The following is a 16,777-nucleotide window of genomic DNA, read 5'->3' as shown; positions in this document are numbered from 1 at the left end:
CACCTATTGAAATGATCCTATGGTTTTTTTTCCCTTTTTTTGTTAATACAGCATATTCTATCGATTGACCTTGCAACATTAATACAACTTTGAATTCTTGGAATAAAATCACCTTGGTCATAATCTATTCTCCTTTTGTTATATTTTAGATTCAAATGCTAATAATTTGCTTAGAATTTTTCATTACGTTCATGAGAAAGAGAGAGAGATCTATAATTTTCCTCTCTTGAAAGACTTGGGAATCTTAATATCAAGATTTATTATTAATAAAATGTCTTATGGGCACAAGAATAGACAAGGAAAATAATGAAACACAATGGAGAATCCAGAAAGAGACCCACATGATTTTAGACACTAGATTTATAACAAACTTGGTCCTGAAGAGAAGAGAAGAAACAGTAATTTTTAAATAGTGCTTTGTCAATTGGGTATTCATAAAAAATAAATACTGACATTTCTCTCACAAAAATTATTTTAGAGAATATAAATGTGAATGCAAAACGTCAAACCATCGGAATATAATACTGATGAGCATGTTTATGATTTGGAGGTTGGAAAGAAAAGTTTTTTTAAAAAAATAATGCATAAATAGCACTAATATAAGGAAGTCATTGATAAATCAGATTTCATTAGCAACTTTTCTAATCACAAGATACCATTAAGAAAGTGAAATGTCAAACCATAGTGCAGGAAAATATGTTTATAAACTTACTACAGCAAAAGTTAGACCAGAAAATAAAAACATCTACAAATCAAAAAGAAGAAAAAGCAGATAATCTAACATAATCCTAAAATCTTGAATAGATGCTTCACAAAAATTGATTCTTAAATTACCAATCAATATACAAAAAAGATGCTTAACTACTTTAGTCATCATGGAAATGCAAGTTAAACTCACAATTTAATACTACTATAAGATTCCCAGAATACCTAAACTAAGACAGACCAATACCTCCAAGTGTGATTAAAAAATATGAGCAGAAGGTATTCTCATACATGGCTGGTGGGAGTCTAAAATGGTTTCTCCACCTGAAAACTATTAGGCAGTGCACCTACTAAAGCTTAGCATGTGCATACCATATTACTTAGAAATTCTATTCCTAGATACACTCATCAAAATATTTAAATTAAAACACTCATACAAGCAGTACTGATAATAAAACCAAATAGAAATGATCAAATATTCAGTAGTTAAAATAATCAATAAATTGTCTTATATTCATAATATAGAACTATACAGCAATGAAAGCAAAATACTGCTACATGCAATGTTGTGGATGAATCTCACAAACAAGTGAAATGAAAAGACTATGTACTGCTTTATTGAATCTATGCAAAGTTTGTAAACATGTAAAACAAACTTTGTTTTTAGCTATCTGGGTACTAATTATATGTGGGCAAGAAAATTAGATAGTGAATGGAATTGGAATGGGGAGGGGCTTGGAGAGTGTATAATGTTCAAGTTTCATATCTGGGAAATGGTTGCATGTGTTTTTATTTTATTTTTGTGATTAATCATCAAGGTGACAGTCATGTGTAGTGTTTTCTTCTTTATGTCAAGATTGTATAACTAGAACTTTATGCTAACATTCTTACAAAGAGAAATATATAGAGCAGTTTTTAATGACAAAATTATTAAGCAGTCTAACATTTCAAAAGAATAAACTTAAGTAATGATAATACATATGTGTTTTCCATACATAATTACATATCAGATTTAAAAACTTTAAAATTGTTCAAAAATAATGCAGCTTGATACAGTTTTATTTTATCATGTAGCCAATAATAAAAGCCATTAATCAGATTCAGAAAATATGTTTTAACTTGGAGTTACAATTTGAGCAAAAAAAATTCTAAAAAGTCTATTCATAATTTAAAGCAAAATGATACATGATCTTAGAAGTCTAAGTTTCTTTTGCTTTAGGTTGATATAGCACATAACTTATCTTTGTAAATCAGCCATAACACCATGGCATTTTAAAAGAAATTATATTTTAATTAATTATCTCCCTCTGCATGAAGAAAAGGAATACTGATTTGTTTACTTAAAAACATATATATTTATTAAAATTGAAATTTTATCAATTCATAAATATTTGATAAGTAAATGTAGTAGAAAATGATTTAAAGTAGAAACAGCATTGCTACATAGTAAAGAAAAAAGAAATAAGGACATATAATCAAATATTGTTAGATGTCTCAAGAGGCCTCATTGGTGAGAAATCTTAGGTATCACGACTCTCTTTTGAATTTGACAGGACATTCTCTTTTCTCAGAATCCATGTCCTTTAATAATGGCATTGGTTTCCCTCAGTTTTCCATTAAAAGACTAGCTTGTTTATAAAAATTAGATTTAAATGCCCTGTCAATTTTCACATGGCAGGGACTGGATCCTATAATCTGTCACTTGATAGAAATCATTTAATCATCTAAATGCAACATGAAAATTCAAAATCCACCATTTCTGGCACCAGTGTGGATACAATTTCTATGGACAATCAAAATATCAAGGAAAAGCTAACCTGACAACAGCTCAAATTAGAATGTAAGAATGAGAACAATTAAACAGCAGACTTAAACAGAATGGCCAAGGGATGGTGAGTTGCAGAGTCAAGGAATTCAGTGCAGTTAAGGTGGATTTTCAAACTACACGCTTCCAAGGTCCAAGGTCCAAGGTCCAAGGGTGGGATCCAATGGGCACTATTGCAGCAGACCGCCAGAAATAAGCTGCTAAAGAGTAGTTACTACTACTCTTTAGTAGTAGTAAAACTACTAGGTTTAAAAACACCTAGCTTGTGAGTATCACACTGCTTATTTATACAAAGGGACCAACCAATAGATTGATTTCATTTAACAAGGCTAAGCCAAGACTCACCTAAGAGAAGGACAGAGAGAGAAGAAAATAGGTTCTGGAAATAGTAAGTCATGCTTGTAATTTATTGACTGACAGATAACAAAGATGTCTGTTTAGACAGTTTATCCTCAAGTACTTTAAATAAGGAAATGAAAGAAAGCAATTTCAGGCTCATGGGTTCTCTAGAAAGTCTTGCAGGTTTGGTTTTGCAGCATATGTGTGAAGCTGTCTCCAGATAATGCCTTCTGGTGTATCTTTCCTTCGGCACCTCAGCCTTAGTCAGGCCACGTCTCTACTTTTACCTCATCAGAGTTTCTCACTCTGCTGTGCTCTATCTTTCTGTAGCAGCCTCTTCAAAGCCCCCTTCACATCTTTGTTTCTCAGAGTGTAAATGAGAGGGTTAAGGGTGGGAGTCACAACGGTGTACAAAAGGGTTATGAACTTCCCTTGACTGTGAGCATAAGAACTGTTGGGTTGGATATAGACAGCTGTGATGGTTCCATAGAAGAGAGTTACTACCAAGAGGTGAGACCCACAAGTGCCAAGGGCTTTTCGCCAGGCTTGAGCTGACCTGATCCTCATTACTGCTTGAGCAATGCATCCATATGAGATCAAGATAAGTGTCAGAGGGAGGAGGAGAAGCACCAAGGAAGCCATGAAGAGTTGGACCTCATTGGCATGAATGTTTACACAGGCCAACTTGACCATGGCAGGCACTTCGCAGATGAAGTGGTAAATCCTGCGGTTCCCACAACGGGGCAGGCGAAGGGTGATGGTGCCCTGAATTAGGGTGTTTCCCACTCCGCTCAACCATGCCATTCCTACCAGAGACTGGCAAAGTCGTGAGTGCATAACTGTGGCATAATGGAGTGGTCGACAAACAGCAGCATAGCGATCAAATGCCATGACAGCTAGGAGAACACATTCAGTGGATCCCAGTGCCAGGGATGCGTAGAGTTGAATGGCACAGCCCGTAGGACTGATTGTCTTGTATGGACCATGGAGGTTCCATAGCAGTTGGGGAGCAATGCTGGTGGTAAAGCAGAGATCAACTAAGGAGAGATTGGTAAGAAAATAATACATGGGTGTGTGGAGCATGGGATCCAGACAAGAGATCAAGATGATTGCTGTGTTGCCTACCAGTGTCAGGAGATAGGAGATTAACACAACCACAAAGAGGATCTTCTCAAGCTGTGGGTGGTCGGAGAAGCCCACCAGAATGAAATCCCCTGCCAAACTCTCATTAATCATCATCATCACCCTACTCTTGAAAAGAAGAGAGGCACATGTAAAAATATAGAAGTCAGATAGTGAGAAACAGTTAAGATCAGAAATACCGTTGGGAGAAACTGATCCTGAAGGTGAGATAAGAAGAGAGAGAACCGTTTGTCTCTAGGAGGGAATTAAAAGTGTGCAAGAGCTTAGAGAAAACTGTTAAACATATGATGACATAATGTGGACCATATAAGAAATGATTAATCATTAATTGCTACTTAGTCCTCCCAAACGAAGGTTTCCCTGGTGGCTCAGATGGTAAGGAATCTGCCTGCAATGAGGGAGACCTGTGTTTAATCCCTGGATCAGGAAGTCCCCTGGAGAAGGGAATGGCAACCCACTCCAGTATTCTTGCCTAGACATGGACAGAGGAGCCTGGTGGGTTACAGTCCATGAGGTCCCAAAGAATCGGACAGGACTGAGTGACTACGTTTTCTTTTATTTTTCTCCCAAACAATATGTCAATTATTTGCTCCCTCCTGACATTCATTACCACTTGATGTGTTTATAAATCCCTCAAAGGCTAATCTTTAAGACCCTTTGGATAAATCCAAGGCTTAAACATGTCTTTTGATTCCTTTTTCCGCTTACTCTTGCAGTCTAATCATAAGACACTTTGCCCATGGTGTTCCTTATTCAGCAGTATTCCTCAGATATTTCTCAGCTCCTCAATGGTTTTTCAGTTTCAATCTTACCAAACTACTTCCTCTGCTGAAAATAGTCCCTCCTTATCTTGTTTACTAGTTAGCTCTTATTCACTTTTTACTTCTCTACTTGCCAAGAAAGGCTGTCATTTTTTAAATGTACTACATCTTTTTTTAATCTCCTTTCCAAAAATGTTTTTGTCTCTTATCCTCAAATCCTTCAGCAGCCAATCAGCAGCAAGTATGTAATGAAAGTGCTATGAAGTTAGTGACATATCACTAAGGAATCAAACAGATTTGTTCCTCTGCTACTATATACTATAAAGTTATATAAAGAAAAATTCAGACTACTCAAAACATAGTTTTAATGAAATAAGTGAGATTTTTGAGAAGCTTTGGGTCCTTTAACCAATATAAAAATACTATATCTAATTTAAAAAAATGTTTTTAATAAGGCACTAAACATTTACTTGCAACTTACAACAATGTTTCTCTCTGAAGACTCTAATATCATTTACACTACACTGTCCTTTAAGTTTTTTCATAAAAAAATGTTGAAAGAAAAGTATTATATAGATGGTATCTATTAAGCAACTAAAATGCTATGATGATTAGATATTTCACATTATCATTAGCATGACTTTGAGAAGTGCATGAATGGATTGGCTAATAGTAAATGAGACAAGGGAACTGGTTAGGAGGCTGTTGCAATACTTCAGGAAACAGATGGCTTGGTGGTAGCAGGGAAGATTTATATTTCTAGACAGGCTCTACAGAATAAGTCTAGACAAACTTAGAGACTCCAGATGCAGAAAGTGAGAAGGAAGTGTCAATAATCGGCCACAGGTTTATTTCTTTAAAAATCAGGTGTCATCTATAGAGAAGCATGAAAGTGGAAAAAATCTGTAAAGAAAGTGCTAGATATACATATCTCTTTATGATTTTTAAAAATTTTATGAATAAGAATATCAAGCATGATTCAATTCTACTTTTGATTCTTTGTCACACATCTTCCTAAGTCATCCACTTGAACATACCCAGGATGCTGTAATTGGAAACCACCAGTACCTTCTCTAACAGAAATTTTTTACTTTGAAATTTTCTATCAATTGTACTCATCATTGCATAACTATCCAAAATTAAGTTTGAATGTGATCATTCAGTCATGCATTTTAACCAATCTATTCTTATATCATTTAATTTTCTAAAAAGACTTTTTAATTCATATCATTCTAGACGGTAACACAATCTAGGTGGTCTCTTAGTTTTTGGTTTGTACTCTTCATTACCTTCCTTTATATGATTGTCAGAATCAAACAACACTGGGATCTTAAACAACTTTTATTTCTTAAAATGTAAAATTGAATTTAAGGCTCTGTGCAATTTCAGTTTCCCTTTCTGCTTTCAGAGTTATCTCCCATCATTTATAATTTGTTCTGACAAAGTCTGTCTCTCTGTTCACATAAAATTCTAATTTATTGAAACTTCTTGCTAACTGCTTTTCTTCTCCTTTGATGAATGTATTTCTTTCATCCTTAACAAATTCTACTAATCTGTTAATATTTGTCTCTTAGATTAACATCGTCTAAGATGCACTCGCATCCTCACTGTACAATACACTTGTCTTCTGAAATCCTGAATTGCAGTGTAATATTGTGTCAGTATGCATAAGGACCTCTTTCATTAAGCATGCCAAGTGTTATGAAATGGAAAGTAGCCTCTAGATAATGGGTTAAGATTTTATCTTAAATGTCTTTTGTATTATCCTTAGCACACAGGTCTTTTTTAAAGCATAGTTAAAGCCAAACAAATATGTTTTGAATAAGATAACACCTTTATTTTATGACCAAACTAGACAGCATATTAAAAAGCAGAGACATTACTTTGTCAACAAAGGTCCGTCTAGTCAAGGCTATGGTTTTTTCAGTGGTCATGTATGGATGTGAGAGCTGGAATATAAATAAAGCTGAGTGCCGAAGAATTGATGTTTTTGAACTGTGGTGTTGGAGAAGACTCTTGAGAGTCCCTTGGACTGCAAGGAGACCCAACCAGTCCATCCTAAAGGAGATCAGTCCTGGGTGTTCATTGGAAGGACTGATGTTGAAGCTGAAACTCCAATACTTTGGCCACCTGATGCCAAGAGCTGACTCATTTGAAAAGACCCTGATGTTGGGAAAGATTGAGGGCAGGAGGAGAAGGGGACGACAGAGGATGAGGTGGTTGGATGACATCACCGACTCAATGGACATGGGTTTGGGTGGACTCTGGGAGTTGGTGATGGACAGGGAGGCCTGGCATGCTGCAGTTCATGGGGTCGCAGAGTCAGACACGACTGAGCGACTGAACTGAACTGAACACCTTTATTAATTCTACTAAACCACTTTTTCCCCAAATGGCAAAACTGTGTGTTTAAGATATATATTTAAACATAAAACAATATAACTACATATAATAATGTTAACCTGAAGACTAAATATCTACTACAAAGGACCTACATTATTCGATTGCTGCACCAACTCCTCCCATTATTTAGTCAAGAAATTTCAGTCAGCAACAATATTAGAAGACCTGTTTTAAAAAATGTAAACCTCTGAAATATATTATATATATATATATGATCTCTAAGCGCTTTTTTCTGATACAATCATCGTACCTAAATATATTTAACTCACTCCTTAACCCAGTTCCATTCATGTACTTGTTCCTGGGAAAGTAGAACACATGAGTATCACAATTTACTGCATCCCACATTTTAAACTGTGTATATTTATATATGAATGGAGTCTCTTCAGTTCTCTACCATTTTTGAAAAAATAGAATGATTCCAAGTCTAAAGGGAGGAAGAACACATACATACAAATATACATGTACAAACACAATGTAAACAATGTAAACAAGCATCCATGTATGTTTGTTACAACTTTATAAGAAAGAGTTCATATCTTCAATACACTAACAAACTGTATAATTGGAAAGAATTTAAGAAAGCTAAGAGTGAGAATTCTTTCAAATGTAGAGAAAGCATGCTTTCTTTATTTTCTGTTTCTGTATTTATCTTCCTGAATGTACATTCTTCAAAGTTAAGGGAGTGGTAGAAATGTAGTTTAATTCAAATTGAACTCCCTTCTAAAAGAGTAAGAATAAATTTAGTACAATGTTCAGAAATAAAAACACTTTATAGAAGGTGGATATGAAAGCTTGGAGGATTATTGGCCAGGGTAGTTTGAGGAAGGGGCTTCCCTTGCGTCTTCCCAGGTGGCTCAGTGGTAAAGAGTCTGCCTGCCCATACAGAAGACTCAGATTTGATCCCTGGGTTGGGAAGATCCCCTGGAGGAGGGCATGGCTCCTCACTTCAGTATTCTTGCCTGGAGAATTCCGTGGACAGAGGAGCCTAGCAGGCTACAGTTCATAGGCTTGCAAAGAGTCAAACACGACTGAATGACTGAGCACACACACTCATACACACAGTTTGAGGAAGAATTACATGAGCAATTGAAGAAAATTATAATGTTGTCGCTATATAGATAATTTGTAGAATATGTAAATAAACAAGAGAAAGCATGTGGTTCTCATTATTTCCTCACCTCTGAAAATTTTGTCCTTCACTCTTCCAACTAGTTTAATAAGCCAGGAAAGTGATGCTTATGCATGAGCTTTCCAAACCACAAGGTTCTAAATATGGATCTCTAAATCCAAGACTAAATGGGGTGGTAGTGTTTATTTCTGGAGCCAGAACAAACTAAAATTTGTTACGGTAGCAGGAATTTATATTAAGCCTGGAATGGAGCCTTAGGGACTCTATCTTCTTAATTGGGCAATTAATACTAAGCGCAATAGTGACCAAGAACAAAGGTCTCTTAGGGAAACTATATGGAAATAACTACTTCTGATCACATAGATCTTCAGTCTTGAAGACTTACAGACCCTGAGTCATATGCTAAAGTCAAATCTTAGAAAAGTGAAATTAAAGTTCTCCACCTCAGCACAGTGTATGTACAGAGGCATGATTTCCATGCAATTATTGAGCAAGTCACTTCCTAGGCAGGTTGATAAGAAGTCCAGGGGTCCCCAAGGAGAAAGGGTTCTGGGGTTCTCGAAAAGGAGATACAGGTCTGGAATTCTCAAGGAAAAGGAAAAGATAAATGTTTCTTTCTCCTCTACATTCCTTAGTCTTAGTCACATCAAACATTTTTTTTTCTGTAAGTCTGGAACTGATAATTACACAACAAACAACTCAGTTTAAACTCTGTACTAGGGATTATATAACAAAAATATATCCTGCTTGAGGACAGTTTCTTCTTCTTTAAAGCCTTCTGATTAATCCTGATATCTTAGAATATATATTATGGGAGTAGGTCTGGTGGGATCATTCTATTATTAAGTTCTAATCCTGTTATCCTAAAATGTAAATTGTGGGAGTTGGTCTAGTAAACTTTTTACAAGCTTGAGACTTTCTTGTGACTTATTGTAATAACTAATTTAAAAAGTATATAATTCCCTTGCTTAAGACTAGTGAGTCCATCTCCCTTCTGATGTACATGTCAGAAGCTTTCTCTGTCCCTTTTTATACTTTAATAAAACTCTGCTACACAAAAGCTCTTGAGTGATCAAGCCTGGTCCCTGGTCCCAAAGCTAACTCTTCTTTGGAGATCACGAATCCAACACCATTCACCATAAGCTATCATTATCACCATCACTTTCATATTTAAACAATCACCATATAACCAGGAAAAAGGTTTTAACTGTTAAGATGTAGGAACACTCATACTGGGGCAAACACAAAATACACAGAGATGATTCCTCCAAAAGTTAGAAAGACAAAGGACAAAAAACCTCTCAACCCTATATCTCCCATGTCAGGAAATATAGCTGCTAGAAATATTGGAACCCTCAAACAAACATGCACACACACACACAAACACACACTCATGAAATGAATTAGATTTATGCCCTGTCACTTTTCACATGGCAGGGACTGGATCCTATGATCCGTCACCTGACAGAAATCATTTAATCATCTAAATGTAAAATGAAGACTCAAAATCCACCATTGCTGGCACCCATGTGGACACAATTGCTATGGACACTCAAAATATCAATGAAAAGCTGACCTGAGAAAAACTCAAATTAGAATTTAACAGTAAGAAAGAAACAAAAAATTAACAACTAAACAGAATGGTCAAGGGAGGGTGAGTTGCAGAGTCAAGCAGTTCAGTGCAGATAAGGTGGATTTTCAAGATACAGGCTTCTACTGGTCCAAAGGTGGGATCCAGATGGGCAATCCTACAGCAGACCACCAGAAATAAGCTGCTAAAGAGTAACTCGAAAACACCTAGCTCATGAGTATCACATTGTTTATTTATGCAAAGGGATCAACCAATAGATTAATTCCATTTAACAAGGCAAAGCCAAGACTCACCTAAGAGAAAGGGCAGAGAGAGAAGAAAATAGGTTCTGGATATAGTAAGTCATGCTTGTAATTTATTGACTGACAGATAACAAAGACGTCCTTTTAGACAGTTTATCCTCAAGTACTTTATGTTTTTTATTTTTTTCATTTATTTTTATTAGTTGGAGGCTAATTACTTTACAATATTATAGTAGGTTTTGTCATACATTGACATGAATCAGCCACAGAGTTACATTAAATAAGGAAATGAAAGAAAGCAATTTCAGGCTCATGGGTTCTCTAGAAAGTCTTGCAGATTTGGTTTTGCAGCATATATGTGAAGCTGTCTCCAGATAATGCCTTCTGGTGCATCTTTCCTTCGGCACCTCAGCCTTAGTCAGGCCACATCTCTACTTTTACCTCATCAGAGTTTCTCACTCTGCTGCGCTCTGTCTTTCTGTAGCAGCCTCTTCAAAGCCCCCTTCACATCTTTGTTTCTCAGAGTGTAAATGAGAGGGTTAAGGGTGGGAGTCACAACAGTATACAAAAGGGTTATGAACTTCCCTTGACTGTGAGCATAAGAACTGTTGGGTTGGATATAGACAGCTGTGATGGTTCCATAGAAGAGAGTTACTACCAAGAGGTGAGACCCACAAGTGCCAAGGGCTTTTCGCCAGGCTTGAGCTGACCTGATCCTCATTACTGCTTGAGCAATGCATCCATATGAGATCAAGATAAGTGTCAGAGGGAGGAGGAGAAGCACCAAGGAAGCCATGAAGAGTTGGACCTCATTGGCATGAATGTTTACACAGGCCAACTTGACCATGGCAGGCACTTCGCAGATGAAGTGGTAAATCCTGCGGTTCCCACAACGGGGCAGGCGAAGGGTGATGGTGCCCTGAATTAGGGTGTTTCCCACTCCGCTCAACCATGCCATTCCTACCAGAGACTGGCAAAGTCGTGAGTGCATAACTGTGGCATAATGGAGTGGTCGACAAACAGCAGCATAGCGATCAAATGCCATGACAGCTAGGAGAACACATTCAGTGGATCCCAGTGCCAGGGATGCGTAGAGTTGAATGGCACAGCCCGTAGGACTGATTGTCTTGTATGGACCATGGAGGTTCCATAGCAGTTGGGGAGCAATGCTGGTGGTAAGACAGAGGTCAACAAAGGAGAGATTGGTAAGAAAATAATACATGGGTGTGTGGAGCATGGGATCCAGACAAGAGATCAAGATGATTGCTGTGTTGCCTACCAGTGTCAGGAGATAGGAGATTAACACAACCACAAAGAGGATCTTCTCAAGCTGTGGGTGGTCGGAGAAGCCCACCAGTATGAAATCCCCTGCCAAACTGTCATTAATCGTCGTCATCACCCTACTCTTGAAAAGAAGAGAGGCACATGTGAAAATATAGAAGTCAGATAGTGAGAAACAGTTAAGATCAGAATTGCAGTTAGGAGAAACTGACCCATAGGTGAGATAAGAGGGGTGTGCCATTTGGGAGAGGAGAGAGAACCGTTTGTCTCTAGGAGGAAATTAAAAGTGTGTAAGAGCTTACAGAAAACTGTTATACATATGATGACATAACATGGACTATATAAGAAATGATTAATCATTAATTATTGCTCAGTTCCCCAAAGTGTTTCATTTTTTCTTATAAATCCACCCTCTTATTCCCCAATAACATCCTGTAAGCTTGTAAGTTAAAGAAAATAAGGAGATGTTATCCAATCAAAAAACATCTTTGTAGACATTCTATCAGTTGTCAATAATAAAAATAGCAATAAGAATATTTTCTGAAAAAAATTATATGATTATTTCCATACTCTACAGTAACACATGCAATTCTCAAACTCATGCTAAGGTTAATGTGAAAAACCTAATCATCATAGAGTTTAATTAGTTAATAGATACCATCTATATAATAGTTTTCTCTCAGCATTTTTTCATAATAAAAAAATGGGTAGTCTAGTTTAAATGGTGTTACAGAGTCTTCAGAGAGAAGTATTGTTGTAAGTTGCAAGTAAATGTTTAGCACCTTATTAAAAACAGTTTGTTTTTAATCAGATATTTTATTTTAATATTAATTAAAGGACTCAAAGCTTCTCAAAAATTTCATTTATTTCATAAAACTCTGTTTGGGGTATTCTGAATTTTTCTTTATATATCTTTGTATTATATAGTAGCAGAATATCAAGTCTGTTTGATTCCTTTGTGATATGTCACTAACTTCATAACACTTTCATTTCATAATAACTGCTGGCTCGCTGTTGAAGAATTTGATGATAACAGACAAAAAACATTTTTGGAAATGAGACAAATAAAGATGCAGTACATTTTAAAAATGACAGCCTTTTTTGGCAAGTGAAGTAAAGGGTGAATAAGAGCTTACTAGTTGATAAGATAAGGAAGGACTATTTCAGCAGAGGAAGTAGCTTGGTAAGGCTTTAAACCAAGAAAGCATTGAGGAGCTGAGAAACAGCTGAGGAATATTGCTGAATAAGGAACAAGATGGGCAAAGTATCTTATGGTTAAACTGCAATAGTAAGCAAACAAAATAATCAAGAGAAATGTTTGAGATTTGAGATTTGGATTTATCCTGGGATCTTAAGGGTTAGCCTTTAAGCCTTTTAACAGGTCAAGTACAAATGTCAGGAGGGAGTCAATAATTGGCACGTGTTTTTGTTCATTTGCTAAGTCATGTCCGATTCTTTATGACCTCATAAACTGCAGCATGCCAGTCTTTCCTGTTCATCACTATCTCCCAGAGCTTGCTCAAACTCATATCCATTGAGTTGGTGATGTCATCCAACTATCTCATCCTCTGTCACCCCCTTCTCTTCTTACCTTCAATCTTTCCCAGCATCAGAGTATTTTCCAATGAGTTGGCTTTTTGCATCAGTTGGCCAAAGTATTGGAGCTTCAGCATCAGTCCTTCCAGTGAATATTTGAAGTTGATTTCCTTTAGGACTGATGGGTTTGATCTCCTTGCTATCAAGGGACTCTTGAGAGTCTTCTGCAGCACTGCAATTTCAAAAGCATCAATTCTTTTGCACTCATGTTGTTTGCATTTAAAAAACAACAGGCCTCAGATTGCAGAATGGATTGACAAGTAGTGAATGAAACAAGGGAACTGGTTAGGTTGCAGTACTTCAGGAAACAGATGGTTTGATGGTAACAGGGAAGATTTATATTTTTAGACAGACTCTGCAGATTAAGTCTAGACGAACTTGAGACTCCAGATGCAGAAAGTGAGAAGGCAGTGTCAATAATGGGGCACAGGTTTATTTCTTGAAAAATTGGATGTCATCTACAGAGAAGCATGAAAGCTGAAAAATTTTTGTAGAGAAAACGCTAGGTATACATATCTCTGTTGATGATTTTAATAAAATTGAATGGATAAGAATGTCAAACATGATTCAGTTCTACTTTTGATTCTTTGTCACACATCTTCGTAAGTCATCCAACTTGGACATACCTCAGTTCAGGTCAGTCGCTCAGCCGTGTCTGAGTCTCTGTGACCCCATGGAAGGCTTCCCTGTCCATCACCAACTCCCGGAGCTTACTCAAACTCATGTCCATCACTTTGGTGATGCCATCCATCCATCTCATTCTCAGTTGCCCCCTTCTCCTCCCACCTTCAATCTTTCCCAGCATCACGACTTTTCAAATGAGTCGGTTCTTCACATCAGATGGCTGAAGTATTGGAGTTTCAGCTTCAGCCTCAGTCCTTCTAATGAATATTCAGGACTGATTTCCTTGAAGATGGACTGGTTGGATTTCCTTGCAGTCCAAAGGACTCTCAAAAGTCTTCAACACCACAGTTTAAAAACATCAGTTCTTCGGTGCTCAGCTTTCTTTATAGTCCAGCTCTCACATCCATACATGACTACTGGAAAAACCATTGCTTTGACTAAATGGGCCTTTGTTGGCAAAGTAATGCCTCTGCTTTTTACTATGCTGTCTAGGTTGGTCATAACTTTTCTTCCAAGGAGTAAGCATCTCTTAATTTCATGGCTGCAGTCACCATCTGCAGTGATTTGGAGCCCCCCAAAATAAAGTCTGTAACTGTTTCCATTGTTTCCCCATCTATTTGCCATGAAGTGATGGGACAAGATGCCATGATCTTAGTTTTCTGAATGTTGAGTTTTAAGCCAGATTTTTCACTCTCCTCTTTCACTTTCATCAAGAGGCTCTTTTAGTTCTGCTATAATTGGAAACCTTCAGTACTTTCCCTGACAAAAATATTTTTCACTTTGCAATATTCTTTCAATCATATTCATCATTTGGATAGCATAACTACCCAAATTTAAGTTTGAATGTGATTATTACATTCATGCATTTTAACCAACATATTCTTATTTCATTTAATTTTCTTTTAGAAAAAAGTCTTTTTAAGACTTTTTACTTCACATCATCCTAGATGGCAACACATTCTAGTGATCTCATATCTTTTGGTTTGTAGTTTTCATTACCTTCCTGTATATGATTGTCAGAATCATACAACAATGGGATGTTTATCAAGATACAACTTTGATTTCTTAAAATGCAAAATTGACTTTAAGGCTCTGTACACTTTCAGTTTTCCTTTCTGATTTCAGAATTACGTCCCATCATTTAGAACTTGTTCTGGCCAAATCAATCTCTCTGTTTCCATTAAAGTTCTAATGTACCAAAATTGCTTGCTAACTCCAAGTCTCCTCCTTTGAATGTCTAACCCATTTCTTTCACTCTTAACAAACTCTACTTACCTGTTAATGTTCATCTCTAGATCAACATCTTCTAAGATGCACTTGCATCGTCACTGTACAATACACTTGTCTTCTGAAATCCTGAATTACTTTGTAATACTGTGTCAATATGCATAAGGACCTTTTTCATTAAGCATGCCAAGTGTTATAAAATGGAAAGTAACCTCTTAATGGGCTAAGATATCTATCTTAAATATCTTTTGTATCATTCTTAGCATGCAGGTCTTTTTTCAACATAGTCAAAGCCAAATAAATATGTTTTGAATAAACTAATACCTTTACTAATTCTACTAAAGCATGCTTCCCCTGAACTAGCAAAAAAAGTGTTTAAAACATATATTTAAACATAAAGCAACATAGCTACATATAATAATGTTAATTTAAAAATGAAGTATCTATTTCAAAGGACAAAAGCAGTTATTCAACTGCTGCACCAACTCCCCCCATTATTTAGTCAGTGAGTTTTAATGTCATCAGCAGCAATATCACAAGACTCTGAAATATACTTCCCAGAAATGTTAGAGGGTTTTCCTAAGATATATAGATAGATAGATAGATAGATAAAATCTCCAAGTATTTCTTCTGATAAAGTGACCGTGCCCATATATATTTAACTCACTCATTAACTCAGTGCCGTTTATGCAACTTGTCCCTAGGAAAATAGAATGAATGCGCATCACAATTTACTGCATCCCACATTTCACATTTTGAACTGCATATATTTAAATATGAATGAAGTCTCTTCAATTCTCTACCATTCTTGAAAAAATAAAATGATTCCAAAACTAAGGGGAGGAAAAACACATACATACAAACACAACATAAACATACATATATGTATGTATCCAAATGTATGATTTTATCAGAAGAGTTCATATCTTCAACACCTTAACAAATTGTATAACTGGAAATAATTTACAAAAGCCAAGAGTGAGAAGGAAATTCTCCCAAATGTAGAGACAGCATGCCTTCTTTGTTTTCTTTTTCTGCATTTACCCATCCTGAATGTACATTCTTCAAAATTAAAGGAGCTGTACAAACATAGCTTAATTCAAACTGAACTCCCTTCTGAAATAGTAAGTTTAAAATGATCAGAAATTAAAACACTTTATAAACAATGGACATGAAAGCTGGGAGAATTATTATTGGCCAGGGTGGTTTAAGGAAGACTGACATGAACGATTGTGGAAAGTAATTATTATTTTGCCTTTATGTAGATAACTTGTAGAATATGTAAATAGGCAAGAGAAAATATGTGGTTCTCATTATTTCCTCACCTCTGAAAATTTTGTCCTTCACTCTTGTAATTAATTAAATAAGCCAGGAAAGTGATGTTTATGCATGAGCTTTCCAAACCACAAGGTTCTAAATATGTATCTCTAAATCCAAAACCAAGCTGAGGTGGTAGTGTTTATTTCTGGAGCCAGAATAAACTAAAGTTTGTTACTATAGCAGGAATTGATATTAAGTCTGGAATGGAACCTTAGGGACTCTATATTCCTAATAGGGCAATTAATACCAAGCCCAATAGTGACCAAGAACAAAGGTCTCATAGGAAAACTATGTGGAGAGAACTACTTCTGATCACACAGATCTTCAGTCTTGAAGACTTATAGACCCCCATGCACATGCTAAAATAAAATCTTAGAAAAGTAAAAATGAAGTTCTCACTCTCAGCACAGCGTATGTATATTCCCAACCCAGGGGTCGAACCCATGTCTCCCGCATCGCAGGCAGACACTTTATTGTCTGAGTCACCAGGGAAACCCAGTGTATGTATAGAGGCATGATTTCCATACAATTATCACCATTATTTTCATGTTTAAATAATCTCTGTATAATCATCAAGACCTCAGAAGT

General features: G+C 36.3%; 2 protein-coding genes across 2 annotated transcripts; both read right to left on the bottom strand.

Annotated features, from left to right (window-relative positions):
• Positions 1 to 78: 78 nt before the first annotated feature.
• On the bottom strand, positions 79 to 4,111 carry LOC122696811 (olfactory receptor 2G3-like). The gene is made up of 2 exons (XM_043906941.1): positions 3,196 to 4,111; positions 79 to 110 (listed from the first exon to the last, which is right to left on the bottom strand). The coding sequence occupies exons 1-2, from the start codon at positions 4,109 to 4,111 to the stop codon at positions 79 to 81; spliced, it is 948 nt and encodes a 315-aa protein (XP_043762876.1).
• A 6,475-nt stretch (positions 4,112 to 10,586) lies between these two features.
• On the bottom strand, positions 10,587 to 11,537 carry LOC122696810 (olfactory receptor 2G3-like). The gene has a single exon (XM_043906940.1). It carries the CDS (start codon positions 11,535 to 11,537, stop codon positions 10,587 to 10,589), a length of 951 nt encoding a protein of 316 aa, XP_043762875.1.
• Positions 11,538 to 16,777: the final 5,240 nt, after the last annotated feature.

The sequence above is a fragment of the Cervus elaphus genome, chromosome 7 (assembly GCF_910594005.1).
Source record: "Cervus elaphus chromosome 7, mCerEla1.1, whole genome shotgun sequence".
Lineage (NCBI taxonomy): Eukaryota > Metazoa > Chordata > Mammalia > Artiodactyla > Cervidae > Cervus > Cervus elaphus.
This window is presented reverse-complemented; position numbering and strand designations above follow the sequence as displayed.

Bases quoted from the DNA above. Each gene is read 5' to 3' on its own strand.
- LOC122696810 (XM_043906940.1), bottom strand. From the start codon at position 11,537: ATGACGACGATTAATGACAGTTTGGCAGGGGATTTCATACTGGTGGGC.
- LOC122696811 (XM_043906941.1), bottom strand. From the start codon at position 4,111: ATGATGATGATTAATGAGAGTTTGGCAGGGGATTTCATTCTGGTGGGC. The intron at 111-3,195 runs AGAAAGATAGAG...TATGACCAAGGT, and splicing joins GGCTTTGAAGAGGCTGCTAC to GATTTTATTCCAAGAATTCA.